General features: G+C 49.3%; 1 protein-coding gene across 1 annotated transcript in view; it reads right to left on the bottom strand.

Moving 5' to 3' along the window:
- The window catches only part of CSGALNACT1 (chondroitin sulfate N-acetylgalactosaminyltransferase 1), a 216,981-nt gene that overhangs the window by 57,694 nt on the left and 134,583 nt on the right, over nucleotides 1-24,704 (bottom strand). The window contains exon 4 of the mRNA XM_010846399.1: nucleotides 24,404-24,704. This exon is cut by the window's right edge and continues 13 nt beyond it. Within this exon, the coding sequence (XP_010844701.1) occupies nucleotides 24,404-24,704 (301 nt within the window). The remainder of the gene's footprint in view (nucleotides 1-24,403) is intronic.

The raw sequence follows: 24,704 nt of genomic DNA, 5'->3' as shown, positions 1-24,704 counted from the left end.
AATTTTTTCAACTTAGAGAATTTAAAAGAAAAACAATACTACTTAATCTATTTAGGGCTTCCCTGGTGGCTCAGATGGTAAAGAATCTGCCAGCAATGAGGAGACTGGGGTTTGATCCCTGGGTGGGGAAGAGCCCCTGGAGAAGGGAATAGCAACCCACGCCAGTATTCATGCCTGAAGAATTCCATGGACAGAGAAGCCTGGAGGGCTACAACCTACAGGGTCACAAAGAGTCAGACATGACTGAGCAACTAACACACACACACCCTAAATATTTTTTCTCATGTATGTCATGACCCCCAAATTACTTGACAAGGTTCCTGTCAAGTGTGGGCCTGTCCCCTGGAATCTGAGTGGGCCTGTGGCTACTTCACCCAAGAGAGGACAGCAGAGTGATGCAGCAGCCACTTGGCTTGCTGGAACATTAGCTCGTGGAGCCCAGACCTCACGTAAGAGGCTGACTGCCCTGAGGCGGCCAGGCCCCAGGGCCGTCCTGATGCTCACACCACCACAGCATGCTGCCAGATCTGCCAGGGAGGGTGCATTCGGGTGCCCATCTCCCCAAGGTGCGTCCCCTCAGCCCTCCTGCCTTCCCAGACATGACTGCAGGCAAGCTAAGACAGGGACAACTGTTTCCACGGGGTCCTTTCTGAACTGTGGACCCACAGAATCTGTTAGCATGTGAAGGTGGGGATCAAAAGCCACTAGATTCTAGGACCGTTTGCAACACAGCAGTAATAATGGAGCGAGAGCAAGGAGTACGGGCCTGTAAACACAAAACACGCCACGCCAGTGCGTGAGCAGATGCAAACACTGCCAGCGCTGTGTCCTGGTGTTACTGACATCGCCAATGACACTCAGGGCATAAAAACCACACAAATAAAGATACCTTGGGCAAGAACCCAGTGACAGCTGTTCTTAATTTCATCTCTTGGTGAACTCTCTGAAAGAAAACGTGCCTTGGTTATGTATGTTATGTAAACTGCTACGCTGTTAACTTGGGAGACAGACTCTAACATATCTTAATTACCTTAAATCTAAATGGCCTAAATATATCAATTTTAAAAAGGAGATTGGTAGAGTGGATTAAAACACACACACACACACACAAGTACAGCTGTCTACAAGAAACTCACTTCAGATTTGACCAAATGACAAACAGAAAGAAAAAGGATGAGGAAAGACATATCGTGCAACCGTTAGTGAAACAGGAGGGGCCGGGTAAGACAAAGTAGGGGGACTTTTCTTGGTGAGAAGCTCCAGTGGTTGGACTTTTTCCAGTGGCTGAGAATCTGCCTTGCAATGCAGGGGATGCGGGTTCAATCCCCGGTCAGGGAGCTAAGACCCCACAGGCCGTGGAGCAACTAAGCCTGCGTGTTCCAATTACTGAATCCCACGCTGTAACGAGAGAGTCCATGTGCCGCAGTGAAAGATCCCACACAACACAGGGAAGATCCTACGTGTCGCAACTAAGACCCAACACAGCCTAATTAATTAATTCCTAGGGACAAAAAGGAACATTATCAAATAATACAGGCATCATTCCAACAGGAAGACATAATGACCCTAAATGCATATGCACCGAACAACAGAGCCACAAAACACGGAGGGCAAAAACCAAGAAAGCTGAAAACAGAAACCGACAATTCCACAATCATGGTTGGAGACTTTGGTCCCCTCGTCAGCAACTTACCAAACCACTAGACACAAATCAGAAAGGATACAGAAGAAGTGAACAACAGAGTCAACCAACAGGATCTGACCAATATGTGCAGAATACTCCACCCAACAAAAGCATGACACATGTATTTTTGAAGCCCATGGAACTTCAGCAAGATAGAATATATCTTGGGCCATAAACAAACCAACAGTCTGAAAAGAAATGAAATTATATAGGGTGTGTTCTCTGATCATTATGAAATCAAAGGAGAAACGAGTAACAGAAAGACAAGGAAATCTCTATAAACACTCAGAAATCAAACAACATGCTTCTAAGTAATCCATGGGCTAAAGAGGGTGTCTCAGAGAGAGTAAAACAAAATACAGTCAATTAAATAGTTGAGTGTTATAGGACATCTACCAAGAATAATTATTTTGAAATTGATTTTCAGTCATGTGTTTCTGAGAGCATTACGCGGGCCTGTTACCTGTTAAGCTGTCCCTAATTCAAAATGAAATATGAGTAAGGGCCTGGCATGCTGCAGGGGCCTGTAAATACCTGTGGAGTGAATCAGTGCTTGGCTTTCTCTCTGTGGACAGAGAGGCAGGGCGCCGGAGCCAGGGCACCTGGTTCAAGCACCAGCCGTGTAATTCTGGGCAGATGACTGCAGCTTTCTCTGCCCCTGTGTCCTTGCTTGCAAAAATGCATGACTGCAATAAAGACCGTCTCCCAGGGTCCTCGTGAGGACTGAAGTACATATACAGCAGTTAATACACAAAGCCCTTGAAGTGCGTGAATGTGAGCCAGAATATTATTTGGGGAGAAGGAAAGGAAGAAGAACGACTTCAGTTCCCCCCAGATGAAGGTCACGTGCTGGTTACAGAGCGAAGGTCAAGCAGGTTTCATAATATTCCACCTGGAGAATCACAACTTCCAGAGACCCGCTCCCGGACATGCACGGCCTTGAGAACTGCCTGTGAGGCTGTCTCAGCTCTAGGGCTGGTGTCTCCATCAGGGCAGCAGCTCATGTCTGCACCTGCTCGCCGGCATCCTCCAGGGGCTGCCCTGGTCCCGGCCCCCAAGATCCTGATCCAATGAGTGTGGCCAGGACACCCCAAGAGACTTCACGGTGCAGCGGAGGCCAGGAAGCATGCCTTAGAGACTGCAGTCCCATCGCCTCCACACTCAGGGGTTCCCACACCCTGCGAGGCCATCGCAGGAGCCCAGCACCCTGCTGCAGAACGGTTCTAGCAGGTGAGGGAAGACCTTCTCCACCCTGAAGCACTCTGATGCCTCACTCTGAACGGCACCAGGAAAGGAGCATTCCGGCTGCAGAGACCTGGTATGACAGAGGTTCCATCCTTCAGAGGCCTGCCATGAGCGTGAACGCCTATGAACAAGCCTGAGACCAAAGGACCCTTCCACCCTCGACACCTACTGTCCTTAAAAGGGCCGTGCAGGGTGCTGTATACCAGTAAGGGTCTCAAGATGCCCCGTTTTCCCCATTTGATAAAATCCACTTTAGGGGACACTTCCCTGGCAGTCCAGTGCCTAAGACTTCACCTTCCTAACGCAGGGGTTGTGGGTTCGATCCCTGGTCAGGCAGCTAAGATCCCACATGCCCCGTGGCCAAAAAAATAATCCAAAACATAAACAACAGAAACAATGCTGCAACAAATTCGATAAAGATTTTCAAAATAGTCCACATTAAAATTAGGCTTTGAAACAGAGAAGAGTGAGAGAGTTCTCCTCATCCAGCTGGGCAGCCACGTCCACGGGTGACCCGTGAAGGAGGCTGGAAAGGAACAGCTAGGGAAATTGGCAGAAAAGCAGAACGTGGTACCTGGAAAGCCAAGGAATGGAGGCGTTTTCAATGGACAGAGTTGGCATTCACAAGCCTCAACAACTACAGTTGAGACGTGAGTGAGGGTGAAGACAGAATTAGTGAGAAAACCAAAGTATCCCGATCTTGCAATACAGGAAGAATGGAAGAAAGAGAAGAAATCCAGCTGCATCAGATTAGTAACAGTGACAAATCCAGAGGCCAGCCTGCCGGCGCCCGGACAGCTGGCCCACACGCCACCTTGACCACCGGGCTCTCAGCGCAACAGTCTGCACCCCACAGTGGTGCCTTCTCTGTTTCAAAGCCTAATTCATCACAAGCACTTAATAGAGTCCTGAGAGAGTGAAATGAATATACACAGCAAAAGCATTTACTCCAGTGTTTTGCTCTTTAATGTGAGGAATATTATTGACAATCTCATTTCAGGAGTCATTTCCAGGTGGGGCTTCCCTTGTAGCTCAGTCGGTAAAGTATGTGCCTGTAGTCCAGGAGACCCGGGTTCGATCCCTGAGTTGGGAAGATCCCCTGGGGAAGGAAATGGCAACCCACTCCAGTATCCTTGCCTGGAAAATCTCATGGACAGAGAAGTCTGGTGGGGTCGCAAGAGTCAGGCACGACTGAGCAACTAACACTAACTACCGGTGGGAGTGGTAAGAAGTCTGCCTGGCCAAGTGCAGGAGACACAGGAGACGCAGATTTAATCCCTGAGTCAGGAAGATTCCCTGAGGAGGAAATGGCAACCCACTCCAGTATTCCTGCCTGGAGAATCCCACAGCCAGAGGAGCCTGGTGGGCTACAGTCCACAGGGTCACAGAGTCAGACACGACCAAGGGACTGAGCACAAACAAGTGCACACATGCAAAACGCTCTACTGACACCCCTTCAGGTTCCCAGATACCAAAGAAGACAGACAGCAGCAGCTGAATTTTGTCCTCCAAAAATTCACAGGCTAACCACCCCGAGCACCTCAGAAGGTGCTGTGTTTAGAGACACGAGCTCTAAAGAGGTGAGCATGTCCCTGTGAGGCTGTTAGGGGGTCCTAATCCAATCTGACTGGTTCCCTTATATGATGAGGAGGTCAGGACACAGAGAGGCATGAGGGATACACGTTTGCAGGGAAGAGCACAGGAGGACACAGTAGGGGCAGCCGTCTGCAGGCCAGTGATAAAGTGCTGGGACGGAACTAAACCTGCCCACACCTTGATCCTGGACTTCCAGGCTCCACTGATGGTACCTGCCCTGCAGTCCCGGGACCAGTGATGGCCACCATCAGTCACACAGGACCCACTTCCCCGAGGATATCGTGCGTGTGCACAAGGGTGTGTACTTGTTCAGGAAATCTAATCGGAGAACTTACAATTTTCTAAAAAAATGAGCTTCATACAGTTTAGACATGAGAAAGACACAATATAGATCCTTCTACCCCCACCCCAAACACACACACGTGCGTGCACACGCACACACAGGCATGCACACGGGCCGCCCAGAATCTGCCCACCTCCGTTGACAGCAACGCGTCCCCTGGATGCTCAGACTCAAGTCTCCAGCATCAACCCCGACTCCCTGATCTTGCTCATCCATCCACTGGCAAACATGCTTGCTCCATTCTCAAAACATGCCCAGCATCCGACCACTGCCAAGCATCTCCCCTGTCCCCATACTGGTCCAGCCACACAACCTGTGCATGCTCTCTGTAACAGCCCCGGAGAGGTCGCCCAGCTTCTACCAGCTCCACGGTCTGCTCCCAACACAGCACCCAAAATCACCCTTCCAAAATTTAAGTCAGATCATGTTACCCACCTCAACTGAAAACCAGCCTGAATCTCCCATTTCACTGAGGCATGTAAAGTAAGTCCCCACAATGGTCCATGAGATATGCAGCCCCCTGGCCACCCACCACTGGCTCCATCTCCCCTCTCTTTCCCAACAGCTCTGTCCAGCCCACACTGTCCCCATGCCAGGCACCAGGCAGGCTCCCGGGCTGAGCCAGCGCCCCACCTCTCCTCTCTGGATCCCCCCACCCTGCCCTCCGAGGTGTATGAAGGCCCAGCTCCTTCACCTTCTCCACATTTCTGTCCACCTGTCACGCCCCAGCACGACCTCATCTGATCACTGTATTTCAGACTGAAGTGTTCTCCCCAGAAGCCCTCCACTTGTGTATGCACGTTAGTTGCTCAGTTTTGTCCAATGTTTTGTGACCCGCCAGGCTCCTCTGTGCATGGGATTCTCCAGGTAAGAATATTGGAACGGATTTTCCTGACCCAGAGACTGAACCCAGGTTCTGCCTCATTGCAGGCAGACTCTTGACCATCTGAGCCACAGTGCCTTTATTTCCCTGATAAAGGAACCCATCTTTCCTCTTGCTGTGTGATCTGCTCCTTCAGATTTATATTTACTCTCTTCCCCAATTGGAATGCAAACTCCATGAGCTGTGCTCTGTCTGGGTTTGCACTTCGGGCTCCCAGTGCCCGGGATGGTGCCCGGAGGAGCAGGAGCTGAGAGGCTGCTGCTGCTAACGCCCATGTGACTGCCTCGGGATTCACCACACGTCCTTTCAGGACGCCGAGGGTGAAGAGGCATCCTTTCACCGTTACTCCTGGGGAAGAAAGTTAACCTACATTCAGACGCCAACTCACACTTCCACATGACGCTTCCTTTCTGAAGGATTATCTCATTTCTCTTTCCTCCTCAAGTTGACAACTCTGAAGAGCTTAAATTTTATTCCTGAAAGCTTGTGCTTTAAGATTTACTCACGATCTGCCCCCAGAAACTTATATATCGGGTTAATATTTGAAAAGCACTACGAAATCAACTATATCCTAAAATACAGTATTGCTTTAGAAAGACAAACAATTTCACTCCAACCAACACCCCCAAAGAGGTGGCCATCCCACCTCCCAGCGGTAGCTGTGGGTCCAGAAAGAAAAGGATGCATTTCCTTTATTTCCGCTCCTGCTCGGTCCCACTGGTCCGGGGTCCCAAGAGCACTGGCCATTCAGTTTCTGTCATGGGAGTGAGGACACGGTCCCCCCACCCCACCAAGGCAGGAGGGACCACCACATGCCAAGGTCACGACAGAGTCTGCACCAAGTTCAAAGGCGGGACAAGGGAGTCTGGGGCCAGAGACACAAGCATCTAAATCGCAGTTAACATGATGAGTGGAGTCAGTAAGAATGATGGGTGAAATCTCAGACAAGAAAAATAGGCGGGCATTGAAGGACTCCACTACTCGTAAACGTCAGCAGGCTCGAAGTCACAGCGCTAACAAAGGAGCCTGCAGCTTCCGCCCCAGGGCGTGGCCCTCATCTGCCGCTCGGAGTTCTCAGCACAGAAATGCTTTTTCACACGCCAACCACGAGACCCTTCCCCTGCCTCCATCTCCCGAGAGGATTCTCATCAGGAAGACACTGCAGGGATCGCAAAATCATTGCACTCCAGCCACAGGAGGCTTGGGGCTTGAGAATGGAACACGGCGGTCCCAAGGCAGGAACAAGAAAGAAGGAAAACTCACATCCTAAGATGTGCTGAAATAAATGCGAACACGGATAGTCACCCCAGGTTCAAAATTCTCTACATTATACACTTCCCAAGAGACACTCTCTTACATCAACAGACACATGCACAAAACTACGATTAGTCTGCTTAATACAGACACTGAAAAATGACCGCCGACAATCACAATATTAACACTGGGTTAGAACCGAACTCTAATTTCATGAGAAGAACTTTTCAAAACTTTTAACTTTGCATATATTAAATGGCATTTTGGACATGAGTCAAGAAAGGGAAATGAACTTACCACAACTGTGGTGTCTTAGGGAAGGTTAATTATAATTCAGGAGAGTGTAAGAAGCCAGGGAAGGAGTCTAAAAAATGTCTGGGGCTATAAAAATGCCTCCCCCAGGCCCACCAACAAATAACAAAAATAGTAGTAATAATTAACACTTACTGTGCCGGGGATGCTATAAAAGCTTTATCTGTATGAACCCATATATCCTTGTGACAATCCCACGAGGTATTAGTAATGTCCACTTGGTGGCTCAGAGGTAAACAATCTTGCCTGTAGTGCAGGAGACCTGGGTTTGATCCCTGGGTCAGGAAGATCCCCCAGAGAAGGGAATGGCTACTCACTCCAGTATTCTTGCCTGGAGAATCCCATGGATGAGGAGCCTGGTGAGCTACAGTCTATGGGGTCGCAAAGAGTCGGACACGACTGAGCGACTTCCACTCACTCACTGTGCAGACAGACTGAGTGGAAGTCACTCTTTCTCTATTTACAGGGCTAAGTGCACACGCAGTCCCCTCTACCACAAAGCGTGCAGCCGAGTCTCCCACAATTGGGGGACTCACTGGGGTCAGCACAACCAAACTGTCATGGATAAACCTCAGGCCCTGGGAAAGCCAGCTTCGTGCTCACGGCATCTCCTGTGCCAGTTAGCTAAACGGCTCAGCTGAGATCTAAATCCGGGCAGCCTGGCTCCCAAGCCAAACTCATGAAAGAAGCCCGCAGAAGGATGGGATAGTCTTATACATGTCCCCATCTGGGACACTGTGGAAAATGTATGCTGGCCTCCGCCCTGGTTCCTGGGGACCCTTGGGATGTCCTGGGTGACAGGAGTGTCTTTTGTTCTGTTGAGGTGACTCTGGGTGGGCTGCGGTTTGGGGGCTGGTCACTGGAAAGACAGAGTCATGACTAGAAGCTTGGAGTTTTCAGCCCCACCCCACGTTCTCTGGAGAAGGGCTGGGAGTGGAGTTAACGATCCTTCAGGCCTGAGTGATGACACCTCCATAAAGATCCCAAAGGCATGAGGCTTCAGAGAGCAGCCAGGTCGGTGAACAGGTGGAGACACTGGGGGGGTGGGACCCGGAGAGACCAGGGAGCTCCCGTCTCCCCACATGCCTGCTCTACAGATGGCTCCGACCTGGATGCTCATCAGCAACCTCCATTGCACCCTTTCATAATAAACCAGCAATTGAGTAAAATGTCTCTCTGAGTTCTGTGAGCTGCTCTAGGAAATTAACTGAACCCAGAAGGGGCCGTTGGAACTTCCAGCCTACAGCTGGTTGGTCACAAGCACATGTGATAACCTGAGGTCTGAAGTGAGGGAAGAGGGCAGTCTTGTGGGACTGAGCCCTTTACACCCGTGGAATCGGATGTACCTCCAGGTAGAAGGTATCAGAACTGAGCTGAACTGCAGGACACCCAGCTGGTGTCGGAGAAGTGCCTGCTGGATGAGTGGGGAAGACACACACACACACACACACACACACAAACTAACTGGTGCAGAGCTCTTTTACCTGCCCATGAATCACAGCAGAATGGGAGGGTTTGCACTTTACATAGACCAAGATTGTAAAAACTAATTATATGCAGCTGTGATTGCAAATATGTCCAAGAAAAGACACTGGCTCCCCTTTCAAGGGCAGAAAATGCATCTCCTACAGGTGAAGCACAGAGACGAGCGACGGGGGCCAGGTCACCGGAGACGGGTTAACAGCAGAGAGAACACCGTGAAGCGGAGGGTAAGGGGTCCCCGGAAGAGGAGGAAGACGGACCATGGGCGTGGACTAGGATGGTTACTGCAAGAGAAATGCCAAACGCACGTTAAATTAGCTTTCTACTTTAAAGACTCAAACACACAGAGATACAGACGAATAAAAGCGTCACATGAAATCATCACTGTCATTTACTGAATAGTAAGTACAGTGCTTCTTTGTATGTTCCGACCTTAAATTCCTAGTCACTCTCTCAGACAAAAAAAATCAAATGAGCAAAACTTGACTCATCAGAGTGCAGAGCCACCCTCTTCTCCGTTTCAAAGGAAGCTTTCTCCTTGCTCCCGTGCAGGCCAATCCCTCTTCCTGTGCCGGATGCGTTCATGTATTCATTCAACAAACATGTACCAGACACTCCACTTAAGTGTCAGGGCTACCAAGGGATACGAGAAGCGGTCCCTCAGCTCAGGCTAGCGAGGGATGCAGAAAGCTTAGCCATCACGGGACACAAGTGCCGTGAAGGAGGAGGAGATGGGGTTGGCGCCAAATACCCCATCTTGGGTTTTCACCAGCTCCCTCGACAAATTCATCTTTCTCTAGCCCTGTGAAAGAGTCGAGGATGTCCTTGGGAGTCCAGTGGTTAAGAATGTACCTTCCAATTCAGGGGACATGAGTTTGATCCTTTGTCCGGGAAGATTCCACAGGCCGAGGGGCAACTAACCTGAGCACCACACCTGCTGAAGTACAAGCACCCCAGAGCCCATGCTCTGTAACGAGAAGCCTGGGCACAGAAATGAGAGCACAGCCTACCAGCCCCAACTAGAGAAAAGACTGCAGCAGCAAAGACCCAGCCCAGCCAAAAATAAATAAACAAAACTTAAAAAGGAATGACCCATTCATTGAAAAAGGAGTTGAGTACCTCTGCTTTTAAACTTAAACCAAACAGAACCTCTCCCCTTCTATCTTCTTGCTAGGAACCTTTCACTGGGGAAGCAAAGCCGAGCTGTCGTCTCTCAGCTGTGGTGACTCACTGACAGTTTCCAGCCCTACCAGTTCTACCCGAAGCCTCACTCTGCAACTTGAATGGCAACAACAGGCGCGAAATTCTGCTCCAAGCTCAGAAAATGACCCATCGCCTCCCTGGACTAATTACTGCCTGGGCCAGCTGCCTTCATGGGCCATCTGCTCTCTTGATGTCCCCAAATATCTCTCACTTCTGGATCTGCGGGTGAGAGCCGAGAGCATCCAGCAGCCAGTCCTGACCAACAAACAGCCCTGCTCGCCCATGTGACTTCCCAGCCCCTCTTGAATCAGCACACGGAACAGTCCCGATTTAGGCAGCTAAATATATGGCGAATTGTGCAGACCGAGCTGCAGATGGGAAGCCACATATGCGAGGCTGCTGCAGCTCACACTGACTTTCACAAGACCTATTTTTGGAAAAGAAGGGAAAGGGGAGAGACAGGCTTTTAAAAAAGGCACCATCAACAGTAGGGTCTTTTTACAAGAGGAGGAAAAAGAGGTGCCTTGTTCTCCTCTTTCTTGACATTTGAAGCCCCCATTTCTCTTCGAGAAGTCCCGGGAGGGCTTTAAGGAAAGTCAGAAAGCAGAGTTAGATGCCGCAGGGACCAGAAGTCAGGCAGACAGCATCAGAGCTGCGGGGCATCAGTGGAACGCAAGCTCCGCCAAACTGCTGTTTAGGGGCCAAGGATCCAGGGCCAGAGTCCTGCAGAGCTGATGAGGGTGACCGCACGGCTGTCTGCTGGGTCCTGCCCCCAGCCAGACACCTGCCACCCATCATGATGAGGGAGGACACAAAGAAGCTGTGCTCAGGCCTCTTCCAAGAGGCTGGTCATCGCCTTCCTAAGAATGACCCTCACCTCTGCAGGCTGGCAGCCTCCTCCAGCCCTGTTATTGAGGCTCAAGACTGCTCAAGACCTAGAACATGACCTACAATGTTATTTTTCTCGTCTGAGTCTCCAGAAGCAGGACAGAAATGCATGGACACCACCACCCTGGATTCAGCGTCTATCCCAAACATCAGATTCAGTCACTTTGTGGAGATCAGATGCTACTTTCCTTTTTAATCATGTCAACATCATTCAGGCGCTGCTATATCCTTTTGCAAAGTGTAAGAGCAACAGATTATCGTGTCTGGAAACACAGCATCACCTATAATTCTACCACTTGCAAATAAAACTATAAATGCTTTGATATTTTCATCCTCTTAATTTTTATAGTTAGATGAAAACTTTATCAGTACTTTCACAGCTAAAATTACAGTTTTTCCCATGACACAGTTGTCCCATTCTATTAGTAGTTAATAAATGATTTTTGGTTTCTGTACAATAGAATACATTATGCAAAATGCCGGGCTGGGTGAATCACAAGCTGTAATCAAGACTGCTGGGTGAAGTATCAACAACCTGAGAAATGCAGATGATACCACTCTAATGGCAGAAAGCAAAGAGGAACTAAAGAGCCTCTTGATGAAGGTGAAAGAGGAGAGTGAAACAGCTTAAAATTCAACATTCAAAAAATGAAGATCTTGGCATCCAGTCCCACCACTTCATGGCAAATAGATGGGGAAACAATGGAAACAGTGACAGACTTTATTTTCTTGGGCTCCAAAATCACTGAAGATGGTGACTGCAGCCATGAAATTAAGAGACACTTGCTCCTTGGAAGCAGAGCTATGACAAACGTAGACAGCATACTAAAAAGCAGAGACATCACTTTGCTGACAAAGGTCCATCTAGTCAAAGCCATGGTTTTTCCAGTGGTCATGTACAGATGTGACAGTTGGACCATAAAGAAAGCTGAGCACCGAAGAACTGATGCTTTTGAACTGTGGTGTTGGAGAAGACTCTTGAACGTCCCTTGGACTGCAAGGAGATCCAACCAGTCAATCCTAAAGGAAATCAACCCTGAATATTCATTGGAGGACTGACGCTGAAGCTGAAGCTCCAATACTTTGGCCACCTGAGGTGAAGAGCTGATTCACTGGAAAAGACTCTGATGCTGGGAAAGACTGAGGGCAAGAGGAGAAGGGGCGACAGAGGATGAGATGCTTGGACGGCATCACAAGCTCTGGGAGATACTGAAGGACAGGGAAGCCTGGTGTGCTGCACTCCATGGGGCTGCAAATAGTCAGACACGACTTAGTGATGTCACAACAACAACGTGATTTTACCAGTCTCCTACTCTCAGGCATTTGGGTTGTTTCTATTTTTTTTCACTATTACAAGCATTTCTGCGGTGAACCTTCTTGATGTAAACATTGACGGGCATTTTGAGAACAAGTCTTCAGAAATGAAAATACTGGGAAAAGGTATGAACATTTTAGCAGCTCTTGTCAGAAACTGCCTTACAGAATGGCTGCATCCATTTATATTCACATTACTAGGTATAAATGTTCATTTCACCCTACCAATGTCATGGACTGCCATTTTTATTAGGGCAATTTAATATTCAATTTTTAATTTTTATCTACTTCTCACTTTTGCATGTGATTTTCAGGCATCCATGTCTCTTCTTTATGATCTGTTCGTATCTTCTGCCCATTTATCTTTCATAGTATTTGTCTGGACTTAAAAGTTTAAGCAAGAACTGCTATCAGGCTCATTGTACCTTGAGCCACATAAAGTAGGGTCTGTTTAGATCGCACTCTGAGCATTTGATGTATGCCTCTCTGTTATTCACTCATCTGCAAAGGACATGACTGATTCTGAATAAATTTGGCACATAATTGAAGGGTACGAGACATACTTTTATATTCACACACTTTATGTGAGGCCACACACAGTCTGCTATTTTTCATGAATTCCAGGGCCGTTGAGTTTGTGGGTAGAGATTCCTGAGATGAATGATTTCATTAAATATGGAGAGAAGGTCAAGCATACGCCATACTATTAATAAACTCTACATATTCAAAAGTTGAGGAGGTTCAACCATGAACTTGAAAATGAATAAAAAGTTCAAACTATTGCCTTTTGGGAACATTGGCAACTAGTGAGACTCTCTTAGGAAATGGCTGGAAATTCATAGGATTTCAGTAACAAAATATTACCTACATGAGAACTGTGGGGGCTCCTTTCAGAGACGCCCACAGCCCTCATCCTAAGGTCTGCCAGCACAGCCCCCGGGGCCATGCCCAATGCACAGTAGACATTCAATAAATGTCTGTTGAATAAACACTTATCCCCGGGTGCCGAAAAAGGTCCATCTAGTCAAAGCTATAGTTTTTCCAGTAGTCATGAACGAATGTGAGAGGTGGACCATAAAGAAGGCTGAGGGCCAAAGAATTGATGCTTTTGAACTGTGGTATTGGAGAAGACTCTTGAGAGTCCCTTGGACTGCAAGGAGATCCAACCAGTCCATCCTAAAGGAAATCAGTCCTGAATATTCATTGGAAGGACTGATGCTGAAGCTGAAACTCCGGCTGGCCACCTGATGTGAGGAACCAATTCATTAGAAAAGATCCTGATGCTGGGAAAGACTGAAGGCAGGAAGAGAAGGGGATGACAGAGGATGAGACGGTTGGATGGCATCACCGACTCGATGGACATAAGTTTGAGCACAGTCTGGGAGGTGGTGAAGGACAGGGAAGCCTGGCGTGCTACAGTCATGGGGTCGCAAAGAGTCAGACACGACTGACTGAAGAACAAAGGGTGCCAACCCCTCCTGCCTGATTCGGATCACATCTCCCGCCTCTCCCCTGGGTCCAGCTGACTCCCGCACCTGACCTGATTCGGATCACATCTCCCGCCTCTCCCCTGGGTCCAGCTGACTCCCGCACCTGACCTGATTCGGATCACATCTCCCGCCTCTCCCCTGGGTCCAGCTGACTCCCGCACCTGACCTGATTCGGATCACATCTCCCGCCTCTCCCCTGGGTCCAGCTGACTCCCGCACCTGACCTGATTCGGATCACATCTCCCGCCTCTCCCCTGGGTCCAGCTGACTCCCGCACCTGACCTGATTCGGATCACATCTCCCGCCTCTCCCCTGGGTCCAGCTGACTCCCGCACCTGACCTGATTCGGATCACATCTCCCGCCTCTCCCCTGGGTCCAGCTGACTCCTGCACCTGACCTGATTCGGATCACATCTCCCGCCTCTCCCCTGGGTCCAGCTGACTCCCGCACCTGACCTGATTCGGATCACATCTCCCGCCTCTCCCCTGGGTCCAGCTGACTCCTGCACCTCATCCCTGTTGAGCCCCTGAACTCTGCACCACCTGCTCTGCATGGCCACCCTGCCATATGCTGCCAAGCCTCTGCGGGTCCTGACACCCGTTGGACTGGGTTTTGCCCTCAAAGCTTTTGTCCCTTCAACAGCAGCAGGAGGCCCAGCTGTGTTGTGGCCTCACATCTGGCCCACCCTGCAGCCAAGCTCCTAGCCCTCTGCCAATGGTCACCGACCAGCGATGGCACGCAGGCTTTTGGTTCTTATGTTTGAATGCTTGGCCTCGGGCTAATGACAGTGTGTTTGGAAGACGATTTCCAAACTGGAAACTCATCATTCAGGCAGTCAGTTGACTACGGTCAGAAACATGTAAACAAGAGTTCTTTGTATTTCTGTCTGTTGAATTAATCTTATAGTAAAAGTAAGATATAGGTCTTCATTCTTCCAGACTCTGCCCACTTCCCCATCCAGTCTCTGCCAGTATTGGTGTCTCATATAAGAAAGACATGATTTAGCACTTACATAAAGGGGAAAGAGGTCTGACATCAATAAATACCACTGCTGCCTAAAATCCCTTTTGAAAAAGTGTGATGTTAAGTATGTTCCTGGAAGCGTGTTCACTACACACCCTGGAGAAATGCCTACGGAAAAGCCCAGGGGACTTCCTGATGGTCCAATGCACGCCATCCTCCGTACTTCCACACAGGGGCAAGGGTTCGATCCCTGCTTGGGGACCGAAGAAACTGCTGCCTCGAAGCATGGCCAGAAAAAAAAAAAAAAAACAAGCCCAGGATTCTATTGCTGTTGTTGTTCAGTCGCTAAGCTTTTGGTTGGACCCCAAAGCTACCACCTGCCAATGTACTGAGCCCTATCCTGCCCTCCTGTTCCATGGCTGCAGCCTTGATGCAGAAGTCTTCGCCACCTCAACTATTTTTAAAGCTTTTTCATTAATCTCCCAGCCTTTGCATTTCTTTGAGGACAGAGATTATATCATATTTATTTTTAAGTAGCTTTACTGAGATGTAATTCACATACCAAACAATTCACTGTTTCAACTGTACAAGTCACCCTTTTTTTTTTTTTTTCACTGTATTTACAGAGTTTTGCAACCACTCAGTTCAGTTCAGTTCAGTCGCTCAGTCGTGTCTGACTCTTTGTGACCCCATGAATCACAGCATGCCAGGCCTCCCTGTCCATCACCAACTCCCAGAGTTCACTCAGGCTCACGTCCATCGAGTCAGTGATGCCATCCAGCCATCTCATCCTCTGTCGTCCCCTTCTCCTCCTGCCCCCAATCCCTCCTAGCATCAGAGTCTTTTCCAATGAGTCAACTCTTCGAATGAGGTGGCCAAAGTACTGGAGTTTTCAGCTTTAGCATCATTCCTTCCAAAGAAATCCCAGGGCTGATCTCCTTCAGAATGGACTGGTTGGATCTCCTTGCAGTCCAAGGGATTCTCAAGAGTCTTCTCCAACACCACAGTTCAAAAGCATCAATTCTTCAGCGCTCAGCCTTCTTCACAGTTCAACTCTCACATCCACACCTGACCACTGGAAAAACTATAGCTTTGACTAGATGGACCTTTGTTGGCAAAGTAATGTCTTTGCTTTTCAATATGCTATCTAGGTTGGTCATAACTTTCCTTCCAAGGAGTAAGCGTTGTTTAATTTCATGGCTGCAGTCACCATCTGCAGTGATTTTGGAGCCCCCCAAAATAAAGTCTGACACTGTTTCCACTGGTTCCCCATCTATTTCCCATGAAGTGATGGGACCAGATGCCATGATCTTCGTTTTCTGAATGTTGAGCTTTAAGCCAACTTTTTCACTCTCCACTTTCACCTTCATCAAGAGGCTTTTTAGTTCCTCTTCACTTTCTGCCCTAAGGGTGGTGTCATCTGCATATCTGAGGTTATTGATATTTCTCCCGGCAATCTTGATTTCAGCTTGTGTTTCTTCCAGTCCAGCGTTTCTCATGATGTACTTTGCATAGAAGTTAAATAAGCAGGGTGACAGTATATAGCCTTGACGTACTCCTTTTCCTATTTGGAACCAGTCTGTTGTTCCATGTCCAGTTCTAACGATTGCTTCCTGACCTGCGTACAGATTTCTCAAGAGGCAGGTCAGGTGGTCTGGTATTCCCATCTCTTTCAGAATTTTCCAGTTTATTGTGATCCACACAGTCAATGGCTTTGGCATAGTCAATAAAGCAGAAATAGATGTTTTTCTGGAACTCTCTTGCTTTTTCCATGATCCAGCAGATGTTGGCAATTTGATGTCTGGTTCCTCTGCCTTTCCTAAAACCAGCTTGAACATCAGAAGTTCACGGTTCACGTATTGCTGAAGCCTGCCTTGGAGAATTTTGAGCATTACTTTACTAGCATGTGAGATGAGTGCAATTGTGCAGTAGTTTGAGCATTCTTTGGCATTGCCTTTCTTTGGGATTGGAATGAAAACTGACCTTTTCCAGTCCTGTGGCCACTGCTGAGTTTCCCAAATTTGCAACCACTGCTGCTGCTGCTAAGTCGCTTCAGTTGTGTCCGACTCTGTGCAACCCCAGAGACGGCAGCCGACCAGGCTCCCCCGTCCCTGGGATTCTCCAGGCAAGAACACTGGAGTGGGTTGCCATTTCCTTCTCTAATGCATGAAAGTGAAAAGTGAAAGTGAAGTCACTCAGTCGTGCCTGACTCCCAGTGACCACATGGACTACAGCCCACCAGGCTCCTCCATCCATGGGATTTTCCAGGCAAGAGTACTTAAGTGGGGTGCCATTGCCTTCTCTCTTGCAACCACTACCACCATCTAATTTTGGAGCGCTTCATTGCACTAAAAGGAAACCTTGTAGCTATATTAGCAGTCACTCCTCACCCCTCTTCCCACCCACCCACCTGAGGTCCTAGGCAACCAGCAATCTACTTCCTGTCGCTACAGACTTGCCTCTTCTGGACATCTCAGGTAAGTGGATCACACAATATGTGGTCTTCTGTACGTGGAGTCTCTTCACTCAGCATCATGTTTTCAAGGGACGTACACTTTGCAGTGTAGATCAGTCGTTTGTTTCTTTCTGTGGCAAGTAATTTTGCACGGAAGTCATATGGTGTGCATCAGTCCGTCCAAAGGTGGACATGTGGGTTGTTCCCACCATCCGGCTGTCATGAATATCTGTATCCAAGTTTCTGTGTGAACATACATTCTCCATTCTCTCGAGTCATACCTTTAAGCAGAACCACTGGGTCATGCAGAAACTATGTTTCCCACATTGAGGAACTGCCAAACTATTTCCCAAACTGTCAGCCCTCTCGAATATCCCCTAAATCCTGCTATCATAGTGACCAGGCTAGCCAAAATTAAAAATGGTCAATAATGGCACACGCCCTGTAGGGTAAACTAGAAACCCTGAAATGCACATAAACCCGTGATGATCTTGGTACTAATTTTCAGGGTCACCATCTTGCCACACCTCCTCCCACCCAGAGCTACATCCTCTTACTGAATACTCCAGCATCCCGCCTGCAGGTCCCCGAACATCCCAGGGTTTACACGCCTCCAGGTTCTGCCTTCGTCTCTCCCACTATGCAGAGCAGCCCCCGGCCTGAGCCTTCTCTGTGAAGACCTTGCTGACCCTGCGGTGGGCTGGGCCAATCTCTCCCCTGGACCACTTTAAGGTGTGACTCTGCTGTCATCACCTTCGAGGGGCAGGGGTCGTGTGTGTGACTCTGGCTGCCCCCAGCATGGATGACGCTGGCACATGGGCCCCCCAATGAATGAACAGACTGAACATCCAAGCCTTCAGAAACCTCAGAGCTTAACTCTCCTATTACCCATCTAGCCCTCCACTTAAGAAGCTATGACACTTTGTGGGAATTCCCTGGTGGTCCAGGGGTTAAGAATCTGCCTTCTAATGCAGAGGACTCAGGCTTGATCCCTGGTCAGGGAACTAAGATCCCACACGCCATGGAGCAACTCAGCCCACGCGCCACAACTGAAGAGGCCGCGTGCTGCAACGGAAGACCGCGCACGACGCGATGGAGAGCCGGTGCGTCACAAACAAAGCTCAACGCAGCCACACAGACGCAAGAAACAGACATTCGAAAGGAGGCTCTGACACTCCCGGCCACACCTAACCCACCACCTCCTCCTGGAATCTCATTTCCCCTCCACTCTGTCCTCTACCATCAGCGTCCTCCCCACAAACACCCACATCTCCAGATTGTGTTTTCCAGACCAACTGATAAGCCAGTGGAACCTCCAAGGATGGAAAGTCTATTCCTTCCCTTCATCTACGTTCACAGCAAAGATGGGGTTGAAGGCAGAAGGAGAGCCAGGCAGGACGCAGGCCAGCATTTCCATGATGGAGCCACTCCCCTTGGGGTCCAGCCCTCCTGCACCTCAGTTCCTTCAGCTCCTTTAAGGAGGATGAAGCCACCAGGGCCAAGGTTCAGCACCTGGCAGCCCACCTCCCCATGGACCCCCGCCCACCTCTCATCAGCAGCCCCAGTGGAAGCAGACAGATACGGATGAGAAATGCTTTACAGACCCCAGGGACTGCTGATACTCTAAGCAAAGCATAAAAGGTAATCTCAGCACTGCCCCCCAAAAGCTCCCATCCTTGAGAGAATCAGATAGAGCCTGACTAGTGATGCAGGAAACTCTGGCTGCTGCTGACAGAGACATTTACAATGTAAAGGAACTGGGGTGTGGGGGGGTTTGGGGGGGCGGTGCTCTCTACAAAAGGGCTGTGTTCAAGGGTGTATGTGCAGGTACTTCCCTGGTGGTACAGTGGATAAGACTCCACCTACCACTGCAGGGGACACGGGTTCAATCCCTAGTCCAGGAAGATCCCACCATGGGATCCCATGGCAACTAAGCCCATGCACCACAACGACTGAGCCAGCCCTCTAGAGCCCACACTCCACAGGAGAAGCCCCTGGAATGAGAAGCCCGCAAACTGCAAGCTCTCCATCCTGTCCTGCCTGCAGCCACCTCCGTGAACCATCTGCTCATCCCCCCACACCCCACCCACCGCACAGAATCCCTCCTCTTTCTAATTTCTGCATCAAGACCCCCAGAGGCCCCCCCAAGCGCCCGGAAATGCACCTGAACACCTGTCTTACCTTTCCTCCCCAAGTCACAAAAAGGCACACCAAGCATCATGGCCTCAAGCACCCAGCCCTCCAGATACCCGGCCCTGGGACCTGGCTTGACTTGTCTAGCAAAGCTTAGCATCGTGGTCCTCAGGGCATCCCTGGAGGTTAAGCTGAGGCATCAACAAAGGATGCAGAACACTCAGGATCCTCACTCTGCCTCAGCCTCCTGGGAACCCAGCCCCTCCCCAGTCTTGGCTGCAGAGCACAGGAGGTCACTGCGCAGCGGCCACTAAGGTTTTGGAGCCACTTCCACATCCCCTTGTTTTAAAACGGGTCTCAGGGCACCATCAAAAGCTTCACTTTCTTGTGACTTTTGGCTCAGCTCCATCTCATCCTAAAATCAAATCTTGTGGCATCTGACCCACTCTTGCTTCCACTAACCCTAGAAAAGCTGGAGCAAGTGAGCTGCCCAGGCTGGTTCAGAACCACCCCACGGAGAAGGCAGACACAGCACCTCACACAGGACTCACATTATCCAGTGTTTAGATGGTTACAATAATAATTCAGGAGGCTACATTGTTTTCCTAAAAGAAATCAATCCTGAATACTTATTGGAAGGACTGATGCTGAAGCTCCAATACTCTGGCCACTCAATGAGAAGATCTGACTCACTAGAAGAGACCTGATGCTGGGAAAGATTGAAGGCAGGAGGAGAAGGGGACAACAGAGGATGAGATGGTTGGATGGCATCACCGACTTGATGGACATGAGTTTGAACAAGCTCCAGGAGATGGTGAAGGATAGGGAAGCCTGGTGCGCTGCAGTCCATGGGGTCACAACAAGTCGGACACAACTGAGTGACCAGACAACAACAAATTGTTTTATGGCTGCAGATGCCAGAGCTCTATTTAAAATATGCCATCAAAGCCAAAAGTCGTGCCACTCAGACCTGAACAGGAGGTGCTAAGCCACAAAGGGCAGTGTTCTGTTCACTTGAGATAAATGGTTGGGTTTCCGAATGCGCAGGATCTGATCATGTTTTTCTCCTTTATCTTCTTTTCCCAGATGGTTGTACCAAAGATTCATGCTATTATATGAGAATCCAATGCAAAAATCAGTGCCAGAAGAAACATCTGGAAATAGGGGTCAACATCGCTTCCTCTATCTTTTAGAGATAGATAATAATTCAGTCAGCGTGGATAACAAATTAGACGGTCATCAGCAGGCGTTCCCCTCCGCAGGTTTCACGGAACTGCAGGAAGTGGCCACGGTCAGAGAAGACTGTCCGAATCCCTCCTTTCCAGACAGCAGGATCCGGAGGACTGGGGCACCCCTCATGAACAGTCCCTCAGCAAAGCCAAGAGGAACAAAGCTGAAGCTGTGCTTTGTATTTGCAGGAGGTGGGGCCGGGTGGGCCTTGGGGGACATGAAACTCGGCCTCTGACTGAAGGACAAGGAGACCCAGCTGCTGGGAGGTGTGGGGTCTGGACCAGGGTTGCCCAGCCCACCCTGGCATCATGCCTCCTGCCCCAGGGCTGGCTTTTAAGTTGACACAACCATTATCATCCGGAAGCATTCTCAGACTTTCATTATTCCTCGTCTGAACACAAAGAACCCCCAGCCTTATCACAGGAATTCAGGGTTCAGCCAACCCGTGACCCTCGTGTGGAGCCCTACAAGCGTGTGGAGCCCAGGTCTGCCCAGGGACTCCCACTCAACTGCCTGCTGACACCCAAACACAAAAGGGTCCAAAGTTAGGCTAACAAACCAAACATGTTATCTTAGAGACAGACTTCATCCTTACAAGGTTCTGTCGCTTGTTCTGATTACATGGAAAGTGAAAGTGTGAAAGCGTTAGTCATTCAGTCTGATGCTTTGTGACCCCATAAACTGTAGCCTGTCAAGCTCCTCTGTCCACGGGATTCTCCAGGCAAGAACACTAGAGTGGGGTGCCATTCCCTTCTCCAGGGGATCGTCCCGACCCAAGGATTGAACCCGGGTGTCCCCCACTGTGGGCAGGTTCTGTACCATCTGAGCCACCAGGGGAGTTGCAAACTTCGAGTTTACAAACCTAAACATGTTATCGCAAAGACAGACTTAATCCTTACAAGGTTCTGTCACTTGTTCTAATTCCTATAGAAAAAAGATTCCAAATCAGACCCTTTCTCTTCCCTTCTTTCTCCCCGACTAGGTGTAGATCAAAGAATCATGAACCAGGATTGCAAAGACCTTCATACGTAACTCAGTCCAGCCACCTCTCTGATGACAGAGTCATCAGTTACAACCTTCCAGCTATCCAGCTGATGACAGAATCCTTGTAGAGAAGGAAACCCCACTTGGTTCAGAAACGTCTCTGTCTGACAGTTATTCCTTGCACTGGATTTAACTCTGCCTTCCTGCAGTTCCTGGCCAGTGGAATCTTTTGTTGACACCCATTTACTGAGAAAGTAAAAACTGCCTCCATAGTCTTTTGTGATAAGAATGAAAAAGTGGTATCAACTATGTGTACGACAATCGTACGAAATAGCTGAGTAGATGTTCCCCAAGTTTGGAAGGCGTGTGTGGACCGACCTGCCTTTGCACACAGGGTGTTGCCCACACGGGGCAGCGTGACAAGCGGTCTCTGAGAGGAAGTCAGTCATGCCACATCAGCTCAGGGACAAGAGGTCCGGGTCTCTCCTGATGGAGAACCACAGGCCTTACACTTAAGATACTGTGCACAGAAAAGCAGAGATGTCAAACACGAATGCAGATTAAAACCACAAGGGTGAACATGCCCCAGTGCAGGCGCGGACCTGTAATCAAGTTCTTTTGAAACGGTTTTGTGTGAGGGGCAACCAGGAGTTCCTTTTAAAGGATGTTTAATGATTTTCCCTGGAAGTTGGCTAGGCAAATAACAGTTGTGGAAATGTTTTATAAGCTCTCAAGCTCCCTAAAAATGAGAGGCTACAGCCTCATGATATTTTAAACACTTACCGAATGCTCACCCTGTGATTACTAGCTTCCCGGTGTGCTGAGCCTTTTAATACCTCAGAATAAATAAGTCAAAAAAATCCTGACACCTATGGATGAAAAATGGACACTTGTCATCTGCCTCTACAAGGATGAAGTCACTGGCCATTGCAGTCACTGACCTTCAACTTACTTACCCTGAAAAGAGTTTCAGGTTGAGAGTAAAAACGAGGCACTCAATTCTCTGGGAAAAACTGGAGGAACAGATCTCAGATACTTTCAGGAGATTTTATGAGCCTTATTTCCTGTATCTTCTTATATGTGGAAAAGTACCAAAATCATAAACAATGACATCTGCTCCTCGTGACCAGCAGCAACCTTCTTCCAAAATGTGTTGCTTCACGGACCCCCTTCACCAAAATCACATACATCCTGACCTCCACCCCACTTCTTGGGGCATATCCTCAGAGATGTCTGAGATGCTGTCCCTGGCTAAAGTCCTCATTTTGCACCCAAATAAAATTTAATTCACAATTCTCAGGTTATGCTTTTTTTTTTTTTTTTTTTTCAGTAAACACATCAAAAGCTTGGTCTTGTGTAAGATTTCTTTACCGAGCTCCAGGTATACGAAAAGATAATATATCAAAACTGCATTAACTTACAGTTCACCTGTAAAGGGAAAAACGGTAAGACTGGAAGGCGTCCAAAGAGAACAGGCATGAGGAGCAGAGGGAGGGTTTCTGATACGACTAAAGGCAGTTTGTCCTGCTTGCAGGTGGATGAGATGGTCATTACAGAACCCAGTAGGGAGCATGATGAGTGGACAAGCCACGTGTCTGGGAAGTAGGTCCTATTCAGAAACAGGAGGAAAAGTTGGGCAACCTCAAAGGCAGCTCCTCTACCAAATTATCAGCTGATTTTTGAATCAGTAACAATGGAAAAGTCAGTAAGAAGAGCCTGCAAGAAACTTCCAAGAGGAGGCAGCTTTCTTCTAAAACTGGCACAAACGCAAGTTAATACAAGGTTGCTCTGCATCCATGAAGAAAAGAGCCATTCACTCTCAGCTTCCAGGTGCTCTGACGACCTGCAGTGTGACCCAGTGGTTAAGGACCTGGATGCTGGAATCAGAATTCTGGGTTCACACCCCACTGTCACTTGGTAAGGGAGCAATTTTAGGTGATTTACTTAACCTGAGCCTCCATCCCCTCACCCCCTCCAAGGGGTCACTGTAAGTGTAAACTTGCTAAAACAGAGCTGCCGCTGCTGCTGCTGCTGCTACTGCTAAGTCGCTTCAGTCGTGTCTGACTCTGTGTGACCCCATAGACCGCAGCCCACCAGGCTCCCCCGTCCCTGGGATTCTCCAGGCAAGAGTGGGGTGGGGTGCCATTTCCTTCTCCAAAACAGAGCTAGACCAGCCTGGCACACATTAGTTATTATTGTTCTGTGACCTGATGAAAGGACCCTGTCTCCAGAAGTGCCTGTAAGAAGTCATAAAACAAAAACTGCCTGTTACACTCAAAACCGCTCTTGGCTAAGCTGCCATAAAACCAGTCTAAGATGGTACAAACTGGTCTAAACCAATCTAAACTGGTCTAAGCTGGTCTCAGCCAGTTCAAATGGGTCTAAGCCATTTCCACCTGGTCTCAGCTGGTTCGAACTGGCCTCAACCAGGTCAAACCGGTCTGAGGCTTTTTATACTGGTCTAAGCAAGTCTCAGCCAGTTCAAACAGGTCTAAACCAGCCTCAGAGGCTTTTTAAACTGGTCTAAACTAGTCTCAGCCAGCTCAAACAGGTCTAAACCAGTGTCAGAGGCTTTTTAAGTTGGTCTAAACAAGTTTCAGCCAGTTCAAACCAGTCTGAACTGGTCTAAATCGGTCCGGGCCTGGGCTCATGGTGGATTTGTGCTTGCTTCAGTCAACAGTACTGTCAGTCTGTTCCTGGCGGTGCTGCCTGGTCAGCTTCCCCTCAGCTTCCTTTGTTCCCTCCTTGACTCTGCACCTTCCCTGGCCACGCTGAGTCATCTTGCAGGTCACAGCCACTGTGGTCCCTCATCCTTAAAGCGGCTCACACAAAGCCGTCTGTCTCATCCCCAAAGCCACCGCAGACCTCCGCAGCCCGGCCCTGCCTGGACCGGGACCCCGGGCCCCTCCCACCACTTCCCACCCCAGTGGTGAGCCGGCCAACCTTCGATGAAGTCCGAGGCCGTGTAGGGCCGCTGGTCGGGGCTGCTCTCAGCAGGGCTGTTCAGGGCCTCCACAGCCGACTGGATGGCCTCCACCAGCTCGTCCCGCTTGTCTTTGCGCACGGGCTTCTCCTCGGGGTGGCGGGTCAGGCCGGTCTCCAGCTGGTACACCTTGTGCAGCGTGAAGCTGTCGAAGGGCACGGCGGCGTACTCGGTGGCCTGCTTGACGCCGGCGTGCACCTCCGCCCTGTCCACCTGCGAGCGCAGGAAGGCCAGCAGGTCGGCCTGGGCCCTGCCCGGGGC

Source organism: Bison bison, unplaced genomic scaffold, assembly GCF_000754665.1.
Source record: "Bison bison bison isolate TAMUID 2011002044 unplaced genomic scaffold, Bison_UMD1.0 scf7180017864236, whole genome shotgun sequence".
NCBI classification, from domain to species: Eukaryota; Metazoa; Chordata; class Mammalia; order Artiodactyla; family Bovidae; genus Bison; species Bison bison.
Note: the sequence above shows the minus strand (reverse complement) of the source record. Positions and strands in the feature narration are given on the sequence as shown.